The sequence below is a fragment of the Symphalangus syndactylus genome, chromosome 1, assembly GCF_028878055.3.
Source record: "Symphalangus syndactylus isolate Jambi chromosome 1, NHGRI_mSymSyn1-v2.1_pri, whole genome shotgun sequence".
In the NCBI taxonomy this organism is placed as follows: Eukaryota; Metazoa; Chordata; class Mammalia; order Primates; family Hylobatidae; genus Symphalangus; species Symphalangus syndactylus.
This window is the reverse complement of record NC_072423.2, coordinates 143,407,138-143,430,936: the sequence shown is the minus strand read 5'-3', so window position 1 is coordinate 143,430,936 and position 23,799 is coordinate 143,407,138. Positions and strand designations below refer to the sequence as shown.

The 23,799-nt window shown below is 35.3% G+C and overlaps 1 protein-coding gene across 50 annotated transcripts in view; it reads left to right on the top strand.

The window, feature by feature from the left end:
• PCM1 (pericentriolar material 1) overlaps positions 1–23,799 on the top strand; it is a 106,819-nt gene that overhangs the window by 19,635 nt on the left and 63,385 nt on the right. For 49 of the 50 annotated variants that reach the window (XR_010114481.1, XR_008659039.2, XM_055286821.2 and 46 more), the window contains 12 exons: positions 4,812–4,989; positions 8,074–8,183; positions 10,413–10,629; positions 12,912–13,095; positions 14,044–14,217; positions 14,716–14,873; positions 14,989–15,236; positions 18,514–18,665; positions 18,815–18,944; positions 20,219–20,359; positions 21,311–21,501; positions 22,792–22,989. Coding sequence is in view for 48 of the 50 variants with exons in the window: in XM_055286821.2 (XP_055142796.2) it covers positions 4,812–4,989; positions 8,074–8,183; positions 10,413–10,629; positions 12,912–13,095; positions 14,044–14,217; positions 14,716–14,873; positions 14,989–15,236; positions 18,514–18,665; positions 18,815–18,944; positions 20,219–20,359; positions 21,311–21,501; positions 22,792–22,989 (2,081 nt within the window). In the remaining 2 variants the exon portion in view is untranslated. Of the gene's footprint in view, positions 1–4,811; positions 4,990–8,073; positions 8,184–10,412; positions 10,630–12,911; positions 13,100–14,043; positions 14,218–14,715; positions 14,874–14,988; positions 15,237–18,513; positions 18,666–18,814; positions 18,945–20,218; positions 20,360–21,310; positions 21,502–22,791; positions 22,990–23,799 lie in introns of those variants that run through there. The other variant, XM_063613036.1, reaches the window with a different exon arrangement.

Genomic DNA, 23,799 nt, shown 5'->3' with positions numbered 1-23,799 from the left:
AGCATGGGTGACAGAGTGAGATTGCGTCTCAAAAAAAAAAATAAGTAAAAATAAATAAATTTAGATGGTACTTTAATGTCAGATTTTTTGGGTTATATTTTTATTTTTGGAAACCCCTTTCATTTCCTTTTTTTGGAAAAATTATCCAGTTGACTTGGTTGCCTCTGTTTTTGCTGGTTTTTTATGCAGTGTTTAAATGGTTTTTTAATTTTCCATGATTTGCATAATGGCATTCCAGATAGAGTTAAAGACAACTATTTGTAGTTCCACATAAAAGAGTTTGAATAGGCCGGGCATGGTGGCTCATGCCTGTAATCCCAGCACTTTGGGAGGCTGAGGCAGGTGGATCATGAGGTCAGGAGATCGAGACCAGTCTGGCCAACATAGTGAAACCCTGTCTTTACTAAAAATACACGAAAAATTAGCTGGACATGGTGGTATGCGCCTGTAATCTTAGCTACTCAAGAGGCTGAGGCAGGAGAACCGCGTGAACCCTGGAGGCGGAGGTTGCAGTGAGCCGAGATCGTGCCACTGCACTCCAGCTTGGGTGACAGAACGAGACTCTATCTCAAAAAAAAAAAAAAAAAAAAAAAAAAAAGAGTGAATAAAAATACCATTTATAAAAGTGCACGTATTTGTTGGCAGGAGCAAAGTACTATTTTAATTGAGTGTAGGTAAGACTAATTTCATATGTTTTATTACTGGTTTATTACCTAGGATTATACTTTCCCATTTTATAGCTATTTCATGGGTTTTTTTTTTTTTTTTTTTTTTTTTTTTTTTTTTTTTGGTGTGTGTGGCTATTTACAAATGATAAAACTTAACCTGTAGATATTTTGGCAGTTTTTTTTGTTTATTTTTTCTGGTTCCTACAAGAATTTGAGAGCACAGTTTGAAATTAGTTATGGGAATCTTATTATATCAAGTATGAAGTAAAATGTGCCCCAGCTCAACAGTAGAGTAAATAAAGTAGCTGATTGTTTTAAAAACTAGTGGCATTGGAGAAGAGCAAATAAACATGAAGCATAATAGGTAGCCTTTGGAATTTTATTCTCTTTAATCCTTCTGAATGGTGACAAGCAAAATTTAAGAGTTAACAGTTAATACAGTATCTGCCAGTTCTTTTTTTCTTAAGGCATTACATATAATTTAAAACAACTTTTCTGTTTTTAGGTTTCTTTGAATAATATCCTTATAAGTGATTATTATTCTTTTTTGAATTCTTGGCATTTATTTCCATTTGACTTTCTTGATTCATAAGGGTGTCTCATTGTTTTTCTGTTAGTATTCTATTTGTAAAATCATTTTAATTTCTTCAGGGAAAAAATCTTAATTCCCACCACTTGTGTTTATTTTTTCTCTGCTCTGCAGGAACTGTCATTCTTACCACCCCAACCCTGTTTTCTCCTTAGAATCTTTTCAAAATGTAGTATTCTGTTAGAATAGTAGAAAATACAGTTGAGGGTCTTATATGAGATTCAAGATTGAAAGCAACCTTGAGACTTACGCATGATATGAAATGATTGATATTCTAGAGCTGCCTACCAAGGGCACATTCCACTTTATGAAATATTTTAAGACATGATGACATCTTGCATAATTTTACAAAAGAAACCCTTCTACGAGTAGCCATGCCTTCATTGTTTTCCTATACTCATGACCCCCAACTTAATCTCACCTCTTAAAATTTATAAGCTTTCTTTGTACCTTGTACTTGTGTTTTGCCATTATTTTCATCATTGCTAGTTATTTTGTGTGACCTTGCCCTGTCTTCTAAACCAGCTATGGTTCTTCAGACATGATGTCTTATAATTCTGTATTTAGAACCCAGCACATAATTTGGAGCAGCTAGTATGACATAAAGAAGACTTAGAACTTAAGAACCTGATTTCCCTTAACTGACACTGGATAAGTCACAACTTTATCTTCTCTGGGCTTACAGTTCCTCACCCTTCACGTGAAGAAATTGAAGTACATAATTATCTGAAGCTGTAAAAATACATTTGGATCCATTAATAATTACTAGGAGAACCTCAGTTGAGTAGAGGAAAGGAAGATTGAGAGTTCTCTGAAATTGGACTGCTACATATTTACAACTCAGGGTTTGATGCCTAAGTTATTTTTTTAATCTGTAAACTAAAAATGTAGTTGGTGAAAGTGACTTTTTCAAAAAAAGGTTAAAGAAAAATATGTGTTTGAAGAATTAATATACACCTAGCATCCTTTTTTGATTTCTGTTCCAGGTGCCATCTTCCTGGTGTGTTCTTACTCCTACCTAGATATTTTTATTTTCTCCTCTTCTGTATATTTCATCATAGGCTGTACTCCCATCTGTTGGCTCAGTTTTTCTGAGCATCAGTCTGAAATGTTTATATGAATGTGAAAGTTACTGAGTAGTAATATTTCACTAATTTTGAAAATCGTTGAGAATTCATTTTTGGATTAGTGAGAAATCTGAAGATAATGTATTTAATAGCCTAGAATTCTTTATAATTAGGTTATCACAGTTTTGTGACTAATAAGGATTAAAGAACTTTTTAAACAGTATGCTTTTTTCTCATTTGCGTAATTTTTTTCTCCTAATTAAATTTATGCTTTGCTAGAGGAGTATTTGATCAACCTGGAGAGATTTTTTTTTACTCCTTCCATTGATATCTGTACCTATTTGATTTGGTTTTACATTTTACTGTTGACTTTGATGAAATCATTATAAAATTATTTTTGCTGCATTCTGAGAGGGCTAGCTGTTGATAATTATCCCTACCCTTCAAAGTTTTTTTTTTCCTAAAGATGTAAACCGTCTGGAAATAAGCCAGACTAGGATGAATTTCCACAGAAATGGATGTAAATATTTACAAGGTAACTCCCCTTATATAGGATAGGAGAGAACTGAGTAAACAGTACTTAATTTGTTAAAAGTTTCAGTTTATTAGAGGTTCAAGACAACAGAAAAACCTCTAATAAATAATTGGCTTACCAAGATCCAGGTAGGCTGTTTGTTTCCCATGTTCATGAAGTCTAGAGATAGTCTAGGATAGAGAGGCACTGACTAGTCACCTCAGATGTTTACATGAAATAATCTAATTATAGCCAACTTCCTGTTTGATCATAACTTTCTTGAATATTTAACTCTTTGCCATGTACTTATTTGTTTACTTACTAATTTTATGGATTTCCAAGTCACAGTGTAAAATATTACCGCAGTTACTCATGTTTATTCACAATACTGATGAGTTCTACTTGGGGAGGTAAAGAAATTTTTATGTAGTATTGTAAAGGATGTCACCCAGAAGGGAGTTTCTCTTGAGCCCATCTGCATGCTCCATAATTTCTCCGGGAATCAAATGTGCATAGCAAGTGTAGATCAGTGCATTTTTACTTTCAAAAGAAATCTTTGAACTTCTTTGCTCTCTTTAGTCATTTGTTTATTTAAAATTTACATAACCCAACAAAAATTTGTTAGCAGTACAAATTTAAAATTGACTAAGTGAAACAAAAGTGAAATATTTTGTGTAAATATTAGGTAAAATCATTGAACTTTTAAAATAAAAGACTTTTTAAAAGATAAATCAGTGATGAAAAATTCAATTACGGTATACATTTCAATGTATAATTTAGCTTGTAATATATTGTTTCCAGGTTGTATTTAAATTTGTCTTGCTTTGCTTTTCCATTTTCTTGTTGGGTTACATTTTGAATAGTTTCAAGATTAACACTTAAAATTTCATCATTTTTTGTAAATGCCACTTATTTAATCCATCCCTCTACTTTTAGACTAGGTGATAACCTCCTAGCATTTTCGGGGAATTTGGAAGTAGTTACTTCCATTTTACGTCATCAGACTCAGATGAATGAGCATAATTTAAGAGGAAAATAATGGTGCCTTTGATATAGAATATAAAATTTGTTATTTTCTTATATGTCTGATAATGTGATGTGATTAAATTAAATTCTTTTTACATAAGATTATCAAATAAAAAATGTATTTTTAAAATTTCAGTCCTTTGTTAGAAATAGTAGGTGTGCCTGCTTTCTAGGTTTTGTTGTTGTTTTTAAATATTACTTCCAGTCTTTTTTTTTTTCTTTTTTCTTTGAGATGGGGTCTTGCTCTGTCACCCAGGCTGGAGTGCAGTGGCACAGTCTCAGCTCACTGCAGTCTCCACCTCCTGGGTTCAAGCGATTCTCCTGCCTCAGCCTCCTGAGTAGCTGGGATAACAGGCGCGCACCACCACACCCGGCTAATTTTTGTATTTTTAGTAGAGATGGGGTTTCATATGTTGGTCAGGCTGGTCTCAAACTCCTGACCTTGTGATCTGCCCGCCTCGGCCTCCCAAAGTGCTGGGATTACAAGACTTTCAGGTCATTAACCCAGTATAATGTGCTCCTGCTTTTCTGTAGGGGCCTAGATTCTTCAGTGTGTGTGTGTGTGTGTGTGTGTGTGTGTGTGTGTGTGTCTATTCTTCACTGTATGTGTGTGTGTGTAGATTTTTCAGTGTGTGTGTGTGCGTGTGTGTGTGTGTGTGTGTCTGTGTGTGTGTGTCCCTCTTGGCCTTTTATTTTATGTTTTGTATGTCTTTCTTTTCCTTTTGTTCATTCCTATAGCTTTTTACTGTGAAATTACCTCTTAAGTGGCTATATATCTCTGTGTCATCATTCTATTCTTACTCTTTTTTCTTGATGTCTACTAAAACTATGTTTAGGGTTGTATATTTAATAATTTGTTATCAATGTGTATACTTTGCCATTGATAGTTGAAACAGCAACATGGATTTTAATAGTCAGATACAAGTATTGTTGGTCTTATTTTCCAGGCCAGAGATCCTCAGCAGGAGCCTATGGAAGAGATAGAAAATTTGAAGAAACAACATGATTTATTAAAAAGAATGTTACAACAACAGGAGCAACTAAGAGCCCTACAGGGACGGCAGGCTGCACTTCTAGCTCTGCAACATAAAGCAGAGCAAGCTATTGCAGTGATGGATGATTCTGGTATGTCACAGTCTGAGAATATTCTTTTTGTAAGGAAGACTCATACATAATTGTATTGCAGGGTGGATGCTGATTACTACATAATCAGATCTTGATTGTTGTCTAGTTTAGAAACCTTCATATGAGGCTTATACTTTCCTGTGTTTTTCTGGTTATGCAAAAAAGGTTGCAGGGACAACTCCTGGCCATCATACTATACCATGCAGACAGCCAGATCGCTCTCCTTTTCATCAGAGAGTACCCTTAAGAGGTAAAAGAGACAGGCTGTAGTTCTGTTTTTGTACCTCAGACTGATAAGGCTCACGATCTGTTTATTTCCTTTTTTTCTATTTTATTCAGCTAGGATTGTCATTCTTTGCTTGCCTCCCAAGAAAGGGTTAAAACCTTAAGTGAGGCAGTGAGTAAATTTATAAAGTATCTTTAGCCTTCAAGGTTAGTAGTAGCTGTTCTTTTAGATATCCTTTTGTATATGCTGGCTCCTTAGAAGTATATTTATAGTGTATACATTCTTCCTAAGACTCAGAAATTTTCTTCCTCCTTTCCTCATAGCCATGTGTGAGTTAGATGAAAGTTGTGTTGAATTTATTAGTATTCAATCTAATTTTGTAAGTTTATCATCACCTTCAAACTTATTTTAGTTTCTCATTAAATTGAAAATGAAAGATGATTAGTTCTTAAAACTCAACAAAACTAAGTTATGTTTCCTAGTAGTCTGTCCCCCACCATCCCCTTCTAATCATAATTTCTCTTGTTTTTTTTTTTTTTTTTTTTTTTTTTTTTTTTTTTTTTTTTTTTTTTGAGACAGAGTCTCGCTGTATTGCCCAGGCTGTAGTACAATGGCATGATCTCGGCTCACTGCAACCTCCACTTCCCAGGTTCAAGCGATTCTCCTGCCTCAGCCTTCTGAGAGCTGGGATTACAGGCGCGCACCATCACACCTGGCTAATTTTTGTATTTTTAGTAGAGTCGGGATTTCACCATATTGGTCAGGCTGGTCTTGAACTCCTGACCTTGTGATCTGCCCACCTTGGCCTCCCAAAGTGCTGGGATTACAGGCGTGAGCCACCGTGCCTGGTCAATAACTTACTCTTTTGTAATAATGATATAGCTGTATATAGTACTGTATATAGTAATAATTACAAAGATTTTTGTCCCCATTTCTCCATTGTAAAATTTAAAGTACCATTAGCTTTGATATTTAGGAAACAGATAATTTAGGAAAAGACAATTAAAATACTTTAACATAATGACTAATACTAGTTTGGTTAATGACTAACCTTTTAAATATTTTTCGAGTTTGGAATATCAGATTTAAAAGCTTTCGTTTGATAGTTAATATTAATCTCTAAACTTGCATAATCTCCTTTGATCATCAGAGATTTCTAGGTTAGAGCGTTAATTCTTATTTCTGTTTTATAGAGAAGGAACTCTACAGAGTTTGTGACTTGCCTAGATTTATATAGAATTTTAGCAGAATTACATTTCTTGAATTCTAGGTCAGGGGTCTTGTTTCTGTTTCTGAATATGAACTTTTGAAAGTAAGCAGATAATTTCTTTTTAAAAAATACCCTATTATGAGTCAGAGAATAGGAGTAGAATGCACGAGTTTGAACTTCATGCTATTTCAAAAAGAATTTTAGCTTAGTAATTTTAAAATAAATTTAGTCTTGTATTTATGAGATTTTGCAGGGGCATGCTAATGAAAAGTCATGAAAAGCTACAATTATAGTATTTAATCTGGTATATGAGACATTATCTTGGGATAATTATGTTACCTCAAAGAGTGTCCCTTTCACCATTTAACTAGCAAGTTACATATGTTATCAGTACTGTACATTTGTTTCTTCTCAGCATAGAGTTTTGACTAAATATATAGGATTCCATATAGCCTTGAAATTCTCAGTTCTCAGTGGAAAAAAGGTAGTGTTTTCCTTTAAAACAGAAGCAATTTATAACCAATTGTCTTTTTTCTTTCGTCTTTTTTTTTTGAGACAGGATCTCGCTCTGTCACCCAGGCTAGAATACAGTGGCGTGATCTTGGCTCACTGCAGCCTCGGCCTCCCAGGCTCAAGCGATTCTCTCACCCAAGCCTTCTGAATAGCTAGGACTACAGGTGTGATGTACCACGCTGGGCTAATTTTTGTAGTTTTGTAGAGATGGGGTCTCACTGTGGTGCCCAGGCTGGTCTTGAACTCCTGCGCTCAAGTGATCTGCCCACCTTGGCCTTCCAAAGTGTTGGAATTACAGATGTGAGACACTGTACCTGGCCACCAATGTCTGTTTTAGAGTTGGAGAGTTAGAAGTGAGGTTAAGGGTGGAGTTATTTGTTAGTAGAACAGTAACTATTATGAAAATTGTTGTCACAAAACTGCTTTATGAATATGGGGGTATTTTTTTTTTAATTAAGAAGATAAAAACCACAGTCTTTTAGTGTGACCTGTATCACAAACAGCTGCTTCAATAAATTATCCATTTTACTGCAGGGGTCAGCAAACTATGGTCAGCTGAGTTTGGCTCATTGCCTGAAATAAAGTTTTAGGGAACACAGCCATGCCCATTTGTTTACATTGTCTGTGGTTGCTTTTACCCTGTAGAGTTGGGTGCTCGAGACAAAAACTGTATTTCTCACAAAGCTTAACATATTTACTATTTGAACCTTTAAGCAAAGTTTGCCAGCCCCTGTAGCAGAGAATTGATTCTATTCAAGAACATGGAGATTGAAACCTGTCAGAATCAGCTGTGGTTTTTTACACTATCACTTTCCCTTTCACTCCCCACTGATCTTAGACAGACCTGATCCACTGAGTCACTACTGTTAATTGGAATGTAATAGTAACCCTCCTTGTATGTTGGGACAGAAAAAGATGAACCACTTTACTAGAGTTTTGTGACCATCCCTTTATTTTTAAGTTAGATAGTAACTTCTAATAAAATGATTGTTGGCAGATAGATAGGATTGTTAACTAGTTTCAAGTTACGTATGTGAGCTTTTTAAATTCTTTTTTTAATTTATTTTTAGCTTCTCAGATTAAAAAAGGTGTTTGATTTATTTATATTAATCAATAGTTATTAATTTCTTTCCAGTTGTTGCGGAAACTGCAGGTAGCTTATCTGGCGTCAGTATCACATCTGAACTAAATGAAGAATTGAATGACTTAATTCAGCGTTTTCATAATCAGCTTCGTGATTCTCAGGTAACCTAGATGTTTTAGTATAGTTGAGTTTAAAAAATCACATTAATTAGAACAGTGATTCAGAAACTTCAGTGAGCATATTTCTCACCTGACATGATTGTTGAGCAGTGTAGGTTTCTGATTGGTGGGGTCCCCCCCACCTCCAAAATTATGATTCATGGATTTGGGGTGGGCTTCTCCACGTCTCAGTCCAGTGCTGGTGGCCTGGGGACTATACTTTAAGAATCACTAAATTAGAGGGGAGTTTACTTTCAAGGAAGTGATTAATGAAGTTTTTCTTTGTATGCTACTGGATGACGTATTCTTTTTTCCTCTAAAAGACTTAATGGTCACAACCATTAAGACTTTGCTTTAAATCTGTGTCCTTCGACTAGATACATGGGATTTCATACAGCCTTGGAATTCTCATTTGAAGGAATATTTTACTAACAATTTTAAGAAAGTTCTTAATTTGAGAGTTAGTAAGTGTTGTAATTTGATGCACTTTGTAAGTGATATAAATGCAGATTTTCAATATGTGGGCCTTGTGTAAGAAAGGATGAATTAATGCCTCTCCATTGGAAGTGAATGTGATTGAAGATGTAGTGTCTCTTGTCTTCTTGCTGACCAAGTGAAAATGAGAGAATATGGCCCAATCACTTTGGAGAGTTATATAGCAGTACCTAGTAAATTTCTTCTGGTAGACTTGGGACTTACTTTAGAGAAACTCTCACATGTTCAGAAGGAGGTAGATAGAAGAATATTCATCCAACTCTGTGTTAATAGCAAAAAACCAGAAACAGCCCAAATGTCCATCAACAGAAATGGGCTAATGAATTCTTATATAGAGTGAAATTCTTTACAGCAGTTATAGTAAATAAGCCATTGCTAATGAATACAAAATTCAAGTTTAAGAAGGATCCCACTTACCTTATTTTAAAAAAAGTCTACATTTTTAATGTGTATACATAGGCATTAGAAAATAAAAATGTGTGAGAATGGTACATAGCTGATTCCAGATTGGAGTTACCTTTGGAGTGGGTAATGACATTGGAAAGGGTACAAACAGAGCTTTAGTTAAATCTCTAATGTTACATTTTTCTTAAAATAATTGATGCAAATATGGGAAAATCTTAAAATTTGACTAAGCATAATGGGAGATATTCATTATATGATTTCCTAAGCCCTAGTGGATTCTTGCAAAGTTTCATAATTAAAAAGAAAAAAAAAAAAAGACGGCCGGGTACAGTGGCTTATGCCTGTAATGCCAGCATTTTGGGAGGCCAAGGTGGGTGGATCACTTGAGGTCAGGTGTTTGAGACCAGCCTGGCCAACATGGTGAAACCTTGTCTCAATTAAAAATGCAAAAATTAGCCAGGTGTGGGGACATGCACCTGTAATCTCAGCTACTCTAGAGGCTGAGGCAGGAGAATTGCTTGAACCCAGGAGGCGGAGGTTTCAGTGAGCTGAGATCACACCACTGCACTCTAGCCTGGGCCACAGAGTGAGACTGTGTCTCAAAAAATTTAAAAAAAGAAAAAAAAAAAAAAAAAAACATGAGAGAGAAGTGATGGGAAAAATTGATAGGTTAAGAAGTTTACGGTGGTAGTTCTAGAAAGAAGGCAAGAGAGAGTGAGATTTTTGAAGGTTTATTTATATAACGTGGTATTGTTACTACTTTTGATTCAAGTAATGATGTCTAGTGAATCCAAGACCTCTGTGTGGTCATGTGTCTGTAAAACCATGTAGAGTCAGCTCTCAGTATCTGTGGGTTCCACATCCATGGATTCAGCCAACCAAGGATCAGCAATATTTTTGGGGGAAAAATAACACAACAATTTTTAAAATGCAAATTTAAAAATATAACAACTATTTTATATAGTGTTTATATTGTATTAGATATTATAAGTAATCTAGAGCTGATATGAAGTATATAGGAGGATGTGTGTAGATTATGTGCAAGTACTACACGATTTTATATAAGGGATTTGGGTATCTGTTGTTTTTGGTGTCCCCAGGGGTCCTTGAACCAATCCCTCATGGATACTGAGGGATGACTTCATATGTTAATAGTGGCAAATCAGGAAACTGTATGTAATTTGGGAATAGTAAGGATATATTATATACTTACCTACTAGCTCAACCTAGCAAATATTTCTTTTTATAAAGAATATTTATGCATTTAAAAAATGAGAATGTCTTTAATTGCCTTAGGCTTAATTCTTCTTCTTTGTTTTGTTTTTTAATAAGCCTCCAGCTGTTCCAGACAATAGAAAACAGGCAGAAAGTCTTTCATTAACTAGGGAGGTTTCCCAGAGCAGGAATCCATCAGCTTCACAACGTTTACCTGATGAGAAAGTCCAACTTTTTAGCAAAATGAGAGTGCTACAGGAAAAGAAACAAAAAATGGACAAATTGCTTGGAGAACTTCATACACTTCGAGATCAGCATCTTAACAATTCATCATGTGAGTAAATCTGGTTCAGCAGTATTGGGTATAAGAAGACACACAGGACTGTCACATAATAAATTTAGTATTTGGTGAATGAACACATAGCTCCTCAAAAATATTTGTAGGGACTTAAGACTTGCATATGAAAAGTTTTTAAGTTACAAGCCAATATATATGAAAGCCAAATAAGTGATAAATCAGTTTTATAATTCAGAAAAGGGAAAGAATAAAGTTGGACCTTGAAAAATTAGTAGGATTTTAATAAGGGAAAGGTAGAAGAGAAGGTAACTGTTTGATACGTGGACATAATAATACTATGTGTTTTAACATATTCAATATTTTCCCTTAAAGAAAAGTTAATCCAGTTAGTACTTTGATTTAAAAACCCAAAACTGTGAAACATAGAGAGGGTCTATTAAAAAAAAAAACCACAAAACTATGAAAAACTTGTATGTATGGTTTAGTATAGACAGTCCAGAGCTTGTAACTGCTGGACTTATATTCATTTTTTAAAAATATATAAATAATCATCTCAGGCAGCTATAACTGCAGGAGTTATCTTTTCTGCTCCACACATATTTAACCTTTGTCTAAATCAGATCTAGTCTTCAGTTCCTATCCTAATACCTTTTCAGACATGGCCCCTGTCTCTTATCCAAATAGTAATGAGGCTCAAGCATTAGAAATTGAAGTCAGTAGGGACGACTTCCAACTAGTCTTTAAACATTCTAGCTGCTGCCTAATTAAAGAAAAGACGAGTGATTTAAAAACAACAAAACCATTGTCTCTGGAGCCTCTGGTCCTTATTCTCCACATATCTCCTTTTTCTTTTCCACCCACAAAAGAACCTTACTATTCCTGCCCTAAAACATACTCCTTTCTTTTCCCTGACTTCTGCTAGTCTCTTTCTCCTCTAGAGTATAATCCCAGTTTTTATCCTTTACAAACACATGAACACAACTAAGAAAACCTTAACATGTAGGCCAGGTGTGGTGGCTCATGCCTGTAATCCCAGCACTTTGGGAGGCCGAGGCGGGTGGATCACCTGAGGTCAGGAGTTCGAGACCAGCCTGACCAACATGGAGAAACTCCATCTCTACTAAAAATACAAAATTAGCCAGGCGTGGTGGTGCATGCCTGTAATCCCAGCTACTCTGGAGGCTGAGGCAGGAGAATCGCTTGAATCTGAGAGGCGGAGGTTGTGGTGAGCCGAGATCATGCCATTGCACTCCAGCCTGGGCAACAAGAGCGAAACTCCATCTCAAAAAAAAAAAAAAAACAAAAAACATTTGAAAGTTGCACTTAAGTCCTTGTGGTCAGTTTTGTATGCATAAAGTAGCACTCTGTATACTGATGACTCTTAAAGGCTATTTTTTTCCTCACTGGGAAGCAGTGTGAGAGCAGCAGCAAAAGGTAGAATGATCAAGGAATAGAATAATGAGGAGACTGCTGGAAGCCACCTACAGGAATTGTGGTACTAAAGTGAGCAACAAATAATGATGGTTCCTGTGAGAAAGACACTGGTAAATGACAGCACCTTTGAAATGGTAGGAGTTAGAGAAGTGCAAAGATTCTTAATCTTTAATTCCTCTTGAAAGCATGATTTATATTTGATAGTGAAAGAAGTTAAATAGAAAGTAATTAAATTTAGTTCAAGGATCGTAGAGGATTACCCATTATCTAAATAGCAGGTTTTTATTGCTGTTTAATATTTCATGGTTTGAGGTACCACAGTCACTTTAACACTTTTCTTTCTCTCCTGGAGCAAGAAAAGTTCCTTCTTGGTGTCCAGATGTAACTTCCCTGAGCTGTGGGTGTGAAAAACTGATGAAGACCTAATCAGCTAGAGCTAGCCTATGAAGATTACAGATTGAGTACTGCACATGATTCATAGTGGCCCTGTTTAACTTAACCTAGAACCAAGTTTTTCAAGTTAGTTACCAAGTTTACTCGTTAGTTAAAACTAACTAGAGTACTCCTCTAGTTCGTTTTCCAAGGTAGAATATCATTATTCTTGTCAATTTCCATCTTTTTTCTTTCCTTTCTGTTTTAACCCACTGGTTGTAATGTAAAGGTGATAGAGTCTCTGGAAGAAAGAGGTAAACGTGTCTCTGTGTGCATTTTGATGTGTTTAATTGTGGAGTAAGTTAATAAACAAGTTTCTGAAATTTAAATCTGCAGAAATTAAGTTGTTAATGATTTTTACTTTTTATTTTTCAATATCCAAGCTAACTGTAAGTGTTTGTTGATGGTAACTGGTGATTTAAAAATAATTTTTTTTGTTGTGCCTTCTTCAGCCTCTCCACAAAGGAGTGTGGATCAGAGAAGTACTTCAGCTCCCTCTGCTGCTGTAGGATTGGCACCGGTTGTCAATGGAGAATCCAATAGCCTCACATCATCTGTTCCTTATCCTGCTGCTTCTCTGGTCTCTCAGAATGAGAGTGAAAATGAAGCCCATCTCAATCCATCTGAAAAACTCCAGTAAAACATTTATAATCATTGTTTACATGAAGTTAAATAATAGGGATAAATTCTGTTTTTTTTTTTCCTTTGTGTTGAAAATTCTGGCAAAATGAGATTTATTTAATATTGTTGTAAACATTCTTAAGTGATAGGTAGAAGAGGCGTGTGTGTGTTCTGTGGGCATAATTTGAGTTGTCTAAGAGATGTGATGTAACATAGTTCTGTGAACTGATGTTACTTTCTTGTTTTTCAAATAAAGGATCAAAAATAAGACTACAGTTAAAATATTTCTATATTCAGATGGTTTAGAGACCAGGCTGTAGAATTAGCCCTGAAATTGTGTCACACAAGGTTGTGTTACCCTGTACAAATAACTTAGCCTTACTAAGTCTGTATTTCCTCATCTGCAAAATAGGGATAATAATATACCTGTTCATAAATATGTTTTCATTAAAAAATGTTGGCACAGTTCCTGGCACTTACAGTAAGAACTCAGCAAACTTAATTTTTATTTTTGGTAAACATAGTATGTAGTGTATAGATCGCATATGTGCAGACAAATCAAGAACCTTCCATACATGCTCTGTAATATCTATATACCTGATTGGCCTGAGAGGTAGTATTTAGTAGTACTTCACACATTTGATACTTGAGAAACCTAGAAGTATTTTTGACATCAAGTTTTCTGCTATTAACATTTACACCTGCTTAAAATGAGCAATTAAATTGAAATTGGTTTTCTTACACTTTTGTCCCTAACACAGCATAGGAAAATAATGTGAGATTTTGAGTAAGCCATACTTGGCATTAAACTCATTATTTTACGGTCATACTCCCTGGATAGTTCACTAGGTGGATATTTCATTAGGTCTAAATTTTGTGTTAGCTGCTATTATATGAAAATAATGTCTGCATTATTTTGCTAAAATGGGCGTAAATCTTATACGTAAATTTTTTGTTTATCAGGAAGTTAAATGAAGTTCGAAAGAGATTGAATGAGCTAAGAGAATTAGTTCATTATTATGAACAAACATCAGACATGATGACAGATGCTGTGAATGAAAACAGGAAAGATGAAGAAACTGAAGAGTCAGAATATGATTCTGAGCATGAAAATTCCGAGCCTGTTACTAACATTCGGTAAGAACTTTTTTGGGGATGTTTTTCCAGCATATTCATTCTATCTTGATACTTTTAATGTGGGAACAAAAATACTTCATTAAAGTATTTACTATTTGCCTTTTATTTAAGCTTTTCTCTTGTAAGTTTACCATTTTGGTCAGTGTAATCATCTCTGCCCTGTGAAGAAAGATGAATAGGAAAGTATGGAGTACAATAGTTCAGTAAATTTGCCATTTGTTAGATTGAATTCAAGTAAATCATGAGATGTATCTAACTTAGCATTTTGCTGTCTCTTTGTTTTTAGGTGTTATTTTCATTTTTTCAGATGTTTTTCTACTTAAATAGCACATATGCAGAAGTTAATGAAAAGCAGGAGTCGATTATTCAGTTTGAATTTAAATGGAATAGCCAGCATTGTTCTTGGTTTGGTGTTATTTTATTAGCAGTTCTAAGCTTTGATTTCTTTCTCTCTTTTTTTATGCCTTAAATAACTTCATGCTGTTTTCTTTCTTCTAGAAATCCACAAGTAGCTTCCACTTGGAATGAAGTAAATAGTCATAGTAATGCACAATGTGTTTCTAATAATAGAGATGGGCGAACAGTTAATTCTAATTGTGAAATTAACAACAGATCTGCTGCCAACATAAGGGCTCTAAATGTACCTCCTTCTTTAGGTATGACTGACTGTATTTACATATAATTTTGCCGTGTTATTCTTACAAAGTGGGTTTTCGTTCATGTGTGCTCTTTATTTTAAAAGTTACCGATTTTAATTATACTTGTTTTCAGCTGATTGTCGATATAATAGAGAAGGGGAACAGGAGATTCATGTTGCACAAGGTGAAGATGAGGAGGAGGAGGAGGAGGAGGAGGAAGAAGCAGAAGAGGAGGGAGTCAGTGGAGCTTCATTATCTAGTCACAGGAGCAGTCTCGTTGATGAGCATCCAGAAGATGCTGAATTTGAACAGAAGATCAACAGACTTATGGCTGCAAAACAGAAACTTAGACAGTTACAAGATCTTGTTGCTATGGTACAGGTAAATATTGCTTGGTCTTTTAAAAACCTATTTGTCAAATAGTACAGTCTTAAGTAAAATTTGTGTATGATGATTACTTTGGTTTAATTATGCTAATACACATTTATGTATTATATGTGAGGTTTAAATTTTTAGCACTTCACATGCTGTACATCAGAGGTCAGCAGCCTTTTTAAATTAAGAGTGAGTTGGTTAGATAGTTGAGGCTTTGTGGCAATATAGTCTGTCACAATTTCACAATGCAAAAGCAGCCATACATAATACATAAATGTGAATGATTATTTGCCAATATAGCTTTATTTTATTATAAACAATATAGCTGTTTTTATTTACAAAAACAGAAGAGGTTTTGTTGTTTTTGTTGTTTTGCTGACAACTCTGAACTTAAATTATGTAGAACTTGCAGCATCTCAATGAGGTAGATATTAAATAGATTAAAGTGATCTTAATTGCCAAAGTTTATATGACTGTCCAAGCCAGAATTCAGAGTTCCTGATACCAGAGCCTGCGATCTTAACCTACTGTATGTAAAAGAAAAACCATGTTATCTTAGTCAGTAAGGTTAAAGTTAGAACTATTAATCATAAAATTTTAAAAAGCGGTTTATACATATTTTGTGTTAATAGTCAACGCAGTTAACTATAATTTATTAAATATACAATTGTATATTTATACAAATGTAAAAATACACAATTATAGTTAATTATATAACTATTAACAGAAAATATGCATACACTTATAATTGTATAAATATGTAATTAACTATAATTGTATTACCGTATAACTATTAACACATTTATAAAGGTGTTGTGTATATATGTATATATATATAAATCATATAAAATGGTTTTTGTGAAAGAAAAACTCAAGTTTTATTAACAGTTTCTTTTGAAATGCTATGTACTTTGAATTACTCAAGTGAAAGGTGAGTGTGCTCTCTCGGTTCAAAAAAAGTACGTATTTGTATTTATTTTTTGGGGACAAGGTCTTGCTCTGTCACCCAGGTTGGAGTGCAGTGGCATGATTTTGGCTCACTGCAAGTTCCATCTCCCGGGTTCAAGCGATTCTTCTGCCTCAGCCTGCTGAGTAGCTGGAATTACAGATGTGTACCACCACACCTGGCTACTGTTTGTATTTTTAGTACAGACGGGGTTTCACCATATTGGCCAGGCTGGTCTTGAACTCCTGGCCTCAGGCAGTTCACCCACCTTGGCTTGCCAAAGTGCTCAGATTACAGGCAAAAAAAGTACATATTACTAGTAAACTCCCTCTTCACCTCCATTAATAATCCTATTCTTCACTGAAGTTTCTAGGCCTTTTCTGTGCAGTTAGGTACATCACTATGCACCTGTTTTTAAAACAACACATGACATTTTGTGATATGTTTCTTTGTTTTTACAAACCGTATATATAATACACTAAGTTATTTTATAGCTTTCCTTTTTTCCCCACTCGACATTGTCTCAGAGAACTTTCATGTCAGTATAGTTCTATATAATTACAAGTAATTAAGAAACACAGATATGATAATTGTAAAATATAAATAATACTGCATATGTATGTATATATATATATATATATACACACACAATACATAGTTATTTTTAGCTGCAGTATAGTTTTCAGCATATCAGTGGACTTTAGTTAATGTATAATAGCGTCCAGTTACTGCATACTTGTTTTCAGTCTTTCACTATTTAGAAACAATTCACCAAAGAATATACTTGCACAAGCTCCTGTGCATTTGTGTTTTTTAAGAAAGATTTGGAGAACTGGAACTACTGTGTCAGAGTTTGTGTACATTTTAAAGGACACAACTTAATTGGTCTCTAGAACAATTAGTTTTCTAGAGAGCAATTTCCTGTATTTCCATATGTATTTATATTTCTATATGTACAGAATTTTTGATATGTATTCATATTTTTCTGTATGTATTTTTTATATTTTAAGCAGTGGTATATGAGAGTTCATTTCGCCAGACCCTTGATTACGTTTTATTTTTATTTATTTATTTATTTATTATTATTATTATACTTTAGGTTTTAGGGTACATGTGCACGACGTGCAGGTTTGTTACATATGTATCCATGTGCCATGTTGGTTTGCTGCACCCATTAAGTCGTCATTTAGCATTAGGTATATCTCCTAATGCTGTCCCTCCCCCCTCCCCCCACCCCACAACAGTCCCCGGAGTGTGATGTTCCCCTTCCTGTGTCCATGAGTTCTCATTTTTCAGTTCCCACCTAAGAGTGAGAACATGCGGTGTTTGGTTTTTTGTCCTTGCGATAGTTTACTGAGAGTGATGGTTTCCAGCTTCATCCATGTCCCTACAAAGGACGCGAACTCATCATTTTTTATGGCTGCATAGTATTCCATGGGGTATATGTGCCACATTTTCTTAATCCAGTCTATCGTTGTTGGACATTTGGGTTGGTTCCAAGTCTTTGCTATTGTGAATAGTGCCACAATAAACATACGTGTGCGTGTGTCTTTATAGCAGCATGATTTATAGTCCTTTGGGTATATACCCAGTAATGGGATGGCTGGGTCAAATGGTATTTCTAGTTCTAGATCCCTGAGGAATGGCCACACTGTTTTCCACAATGGTTGAACTAGTTTACAGTCCCACCAACAGTGTAAAAGTGTTCCTATTTCTCCACATCCTCTCCAGCACCTGTTGTTTCCTGACTTTTTAATGATGGCCATTCCTACTGGTGTGAGATGGTATCTCACTGTGGTTTTGATTTGCATTTCTCTGATGACCAGTGATGATGAGCATTTTTGCATGTGTTTTTTGGCTGCATAAATGCCTTCTTTTGAGAAGTGTCTGTTCATGTCCTTCGCCCACTTTTTGATGGGGTTGTTTGTTTTTTTCTCGTAAATTTGTTTGAGTTCATTGTAGATTCTGGATATTAGCCCTTTGTCAGATGAGTAGGTTGCAAAAATTTTCTCCCATTCTGTAGGTTGTCTGTTCACTCTGATGGTAGTTTCTTTTATTTTTTTGATACACTGTAGCTTGTTTAACCATTACTGGAATTGGCCTTTTCCAAATTTCCCAATTATAAGAAGAGTTGTTGAGGTGAGATAAACATGTATGCAAATACAAACGTGTATAAACAAATGTATGTTGAACACGTGTAAACATGTGTACAAACATGCTTTCTTACTGCTTTAATCTTTTTATGTAAATTTTACAGACTAGTGGTATTTACTAAGCTGTGAATTGGATAATATCTTTAGGTATCAAGATTGTTTTAATGTAATGATGCTCTTTCAGGATGATGATGCAGCTCAAGGAGTTATCTCTGCCAATACATCAAATTTGGATGATTTCTACCCAGCAGAAGACGACACCAAGCAAAATTCAAATAACACTAGAGGAAATGCCAATAAAACACAGAAAGATACTGGAGTAAATGAAAAGGCAAGGTCGGTTAAGCTTTTGGCCTTCATTTAATATAATAAAAATTTAGTGCCTGTTTTGGAGAAGGTACTCAGCTAGGTACTGTGTTACGTTGTGCTTAATGCTTCATCACATTTGATTGGAGTCCATAAATATAATGTCAATTTAATTGTAGAGAGAAATTTTACGAGGCTAAATTACAGCAGCAACAGAGAGAGCTAAAACAATTGCAGGAAGAAAGAAAGAAACTGATTGACATTCAGGAGAAAATTCAAGCACTGCAAACGGCATGCCCTGACTTACAGGTAATTATGAAATTTATTTCTACTTGTCTGAAAAAAGATGTTTAAAACCTGATGTCAACTGAAAGTACTCTTTTTTCTCTTTTCTTTTTTTTTTTTTTTGAGACAGAGGCTCACTCTGTTGCGCAGGCTGAAGTGCAGTGGCGTGATCTCGGCTCACAGCAAGCTCTGCCTGTCAGGTTCACGCCATTCTTCTGCCTCAGGCTCCCGAGTAGCTGGGACTTCAGGCACCCGCCACCATGTCTGGCTAATTTTTTGTATTTTTACTAGAGACAGGGTTTCTCGGTGTTAGCCAGGATGGTCTCGATCTCCTGACCTCGTGATTTGCCTGCCTCAGCCTCCCAAAGTGCTGGGATTACAGGTGCAAGAAACTACTTTTTTTTTCTAGTATTAAGGTGACAGAATTATATCTAGTAATTTTGTGATTAATGAAGTGGAAGAACTAATGAAGAGTCGGAGTTATACATTTACAGTGTAAAAGAGAGCACGTAGGAATTGACTCTGATTATTTTCATTCTTATTGGGCTGGCTGGCCATAGATTCAGAACATGTGTACTCATAACTGTTTATTATGTTAAAATATTGTGGTTTGACTTTTGCAGTTATGGACCAGCATTTCCATCTTTTACTGGCCTGAAATAATATAATAAAATCTTTAAGCCACCATAAGATATCTAAGGAAAATAACTGTATGTGGTTTAAAGAGTAAGTTGTATATACTTTTGCTTATTAACTAGTACCCTATACATGGGTCTTGAGATTGAACAGAAAATAAGATGTCTTTGATGATATTAAATAATCAGTTAATAATATGGGAAGGGGATAATAATTCCTTCTGATATTTTCCCAGAGTTTATTGGCTAGCTTTATCTTCAGTTAGGTTGTGTTTTCAAAGAAAGGAAAACACGTCAAATGTGTTTATTTTCTAAACCCTTGCCTTTCCTACTGTATCTAATCCTTTTTCTCTCCTTATCTCCAATCTAAATAATGTCTAGAGAAATATGTTGCAAAGTTGGGTTAAGTATACACAATTTTCCGTTATCTTTTATCCCTGTTGTTTCTGTTGTTCCTGAGGGCTTGTGTTTGTCAACCTCAGCTTGTGTTTTCATCTTTGTTTTCTTATTTCAAGCTATCTTTGGATGATGATGGCAATCGGGGTCTGATAGCAGATTAAATATGGCACTAGAGCCTTAGTGCCATCTTTAAAGTAACTGCTTTTATGAAATTAATATAATTGCTTTAATTCCTCATAACTTTTTTTGTTAATTCCTTTTTAGCTGTCAGCTGCTAGTGTGGGTAACTGTCCCACCAAAAAATATGTGCCAGCTATTACTTCAACCCCAACTGTTAATCACCACGAGACCAGTACAAGCAAATCTGTTTTTGAGCCTGAAGATTCTTCAGTAGTAGATAATGAGGTATTGTAAATTGTAAATTGTACTCTCTTGTTCCTGAGTTAGTCTTTTTTTTGTTTTCCTTTTTTTTGTTCTTCAATAAGGCAAATCTTAAGAAAGGAAACTGAATATCCTTGAAACATGTTTGTAAATGGTAGTCTGCTTTGTGCCTTTTTTAGTAGACACAAAAATGTAATAGATTATAATAATAGAAAAAAGACAAAACATTATTTTTAAACTTTAATTGAAAAGTTTTCAGTAATTTTTTCTAAAAAGTAATTATCTTTTAAAAATATGCATGGTCTTTGTTAGTAAATATTTGGCAGAAATATATAGGGGGGTAGTTGCAGCAAATAGTAATCATTTCAGTTAGAAAGACCAATCCTTTGACATTTTATTTATATGTAGTTTGTAGAAAATATAATTTTTCCTAAATAATTTCTGAAGTATATTTGAGTTCTACTTGTTTCTATTAAGAATTAATAGGCCAGGCGCGGTGACTCACACCTATAATCCCAGCACTTTGGGAGGCTGAGGTGGGCAGATCATGAGGCCAGGAATTCAAGACCAGCCTGGCCAACGTGGTGAAACCCCATCTCTACTAAAAAATGCAAAAAAATTAGCTGGGCGTTGTGGTGGGTGCCAGTAATCCCAGCTAATCGGGAGGCTGAGGCAGGATAATCACTTGAACCTGGGAGGCAGAGGTTGCAGTGAGCTGAGATCACACTGCTGCACTCCAGCCCAGGCGACAGAGTGAGACTCTGTCTCAAAAAAAAAAAAAAAAAAAAAAAATTGGCTAATTTTTTTGTATTCATAACTAAATTATTATTTTAACCTTCATGGATATGTTAGTGTGAAAAGGAGAGAATGAGAATAGAAAGCTTTGTTGATACTGACAATACTAGTAGTCTTTTACTCTTTTAGTCTACAGCAAATCCAAATATTTACTTAACTCTGATTTCTTAAAAAAAATAGTTGTGGTCAGAAATGAGAAGACATGAAATGTTGAGGGAAGAGCTGCGACAGAGAAGAAAGCAGCTTGAAGCTCTGATGGCTGAACATCAGAGGAGGCAAGGTCTAGCTGAAACTGCATCTCCAGTGGCTGTGTCATTGAGAAGTGATGGATCTGAGAACCTATGTACTCCTCAGCAAAGTAGAACAGAAAAGTAAGAGAGCTGCATAAATCACTTTTCTAAAAATGTCACCTGCCAAAGATTGTCCTGTGTAGGCTAGGCAGCCACATTTCTCCTCTACACCACAGCACAAATCTGCTATTTCAGTGAGGCTACTATTTAACTACCACCTTTGTGACCCAGTTTAACTGAATCCATCCACTTTCTGTTCTGACTTCTCGTAGCATCAGCTTTCTCTTTTGTCTTAAATTACTATGGCACTTGATCAAATGGTGGTACAGATTTTCTTATGTGTATAAGCCTTATTTTCTTAGTTAAGTTTATAAAAAGAAAATGCTTGATATTTTGTAGTGCTTTTCTGTCAGGCCAGAAATAAGCACTTTTTTGCTTAAATTGAGTATCTCCTGTTTGTAAGGTTCTTAAGGATCTTAAAACATTTTATTATAATAATAATTTAGTTTGTAGGATTTCAGATTACAATGTCCATATTTAGAATATTTCTACAAGAGTTGGTCGTCTATAAGATCAGTGAATTATTTAGCTATGTGGTAATACCCATATCTAAAATTTTGAAATTTAGGTTTGTTTATGACCTTCCCTTTTGATATCCTTAGATGGCATTTCTGGAATTTCTGGAATTTTGCACCAAGCCCTACTCTCTTCTCAGATGAACTTCTTCTATTCTTGGAGTCCCAGTATGCATTTTACTGATTAGACTATATCTACAATATTTTTATTCTGTTCTGGGTACTACACATCTGTTCTTCTACAGAGTTCTTCAGATAGTTTTGATGAGCATCTGGTTTCAGAGTCATTGGTCTGGAGTTTTGCTGTCCAGTATGGCAGCCACTAGATATAGGTGGTTATTTAAATTTAAATCAAATGAAATTAAAAATTTATTTTCTCAGTCATATTAGCTACATTTTAAGCGCTCAGTAGCCATGTGTACCTAGCATCTACCGTATTGGATAGCAGAGATATAGATGATTGCCATAGTTACAGAAAGTTCTGCTGAACGGCACTGATCTTAAAAACTCCCTCAAGGAAAAGTTAAGGGTAGTTTAGCTTTGGGAAATAGTCCCAGGGGATATGATGATTATTTAAATTTACTTGAAGAATTGTTTTGAGGAAGGCAAACTAAACATATTCTATATGTAACAGCAATAGGGAGAGTGCCACCCATAGCATAGTTATTGTGATTAAATGAAATTTTATATGCAGACATGTATATTTATGTTTGAAACAATGTCTGGCACATAGTAGGTGGCAGAGTATTTAGCTTATCTCCAGAATGACGTCTGTTTTATGTCTCTTAATTACTAGAACAATGGCAACTTGGGGAGGGTCTACCCAGTGTGCACTAGATGAAGGAGATGAAGACGGTTACCTTTCTGAAGGAATTGTTCGGACAGATGAAGAGGAGGAAGAAGAGCAAGATGCCAGTTCCAATGATAACTTTTCTGTGTATCCTTCTAACAGTGTGAATCATAACTCCTACAATGGAAAGGAAACTAAAAATAGGTTAGTTTGAGTATTTTAATTTTGTGCTTAATTTTAGAGGCTCAGGTCTTTTTGACTGACAGCAAGCACTTCTGCACTTTTCCAAGCCAACTGCATGTCCTACAATTCGATTCAATTTTTACACTAACTACTCAGAGGTAGTGCAGACCCCACAAGTTAAGGGGCTCAGTTCGGTAGGACTGCCCTCACCTCAGACTTTAATTTCAAGTGCTTGGTCCCCACGTTTCCCACACTTCTGTGCAACGTGGCTAGAAATTTGGGAGTTCCTACAGCCCCTTTCAGGTTTATTTGCTAGAACAACTCACGAAATACAGGAAAACACTTACTTATGTGTACTCATTTCTTATAAAGGATTCTGAACTGCTAAATGGAAGAGGTGCGTTAGGGCAATGTATGGGTTAGGGCGGTGTGCAGAGCTTCCATGGTTTGCTCTGTGTGTCCCACCCTCCCCAGCACTTTGATGTGTTCAGTGACCCAGAAGCTGCCTGAATTCTGTTTAGGGTTTTTTAGGAGATTTCATTGCTTAGGCGCAGTTGATGAAATTGTTGACTCTTGGTGATTGGTCTCATTAGCAAAAATTCAGATCTGGTTGAAAGGGGCTTGTTACGGATAACAGAAGACACTATCACTTGGGAGATTCCAAGGGTTTTAGGAACTCCGTGCTAGGAACCAGGCACAAAGAACAGATAGATATTTCATTATACCACAAAAATGTTGTTCCAGTAGATCCAGGTAAACTGGATCAGTCTTCACTCCTGCTGTTGAGAAGTAACCAAAAATAACAAATTGTAGACAGTGAAAAGGGTCTGC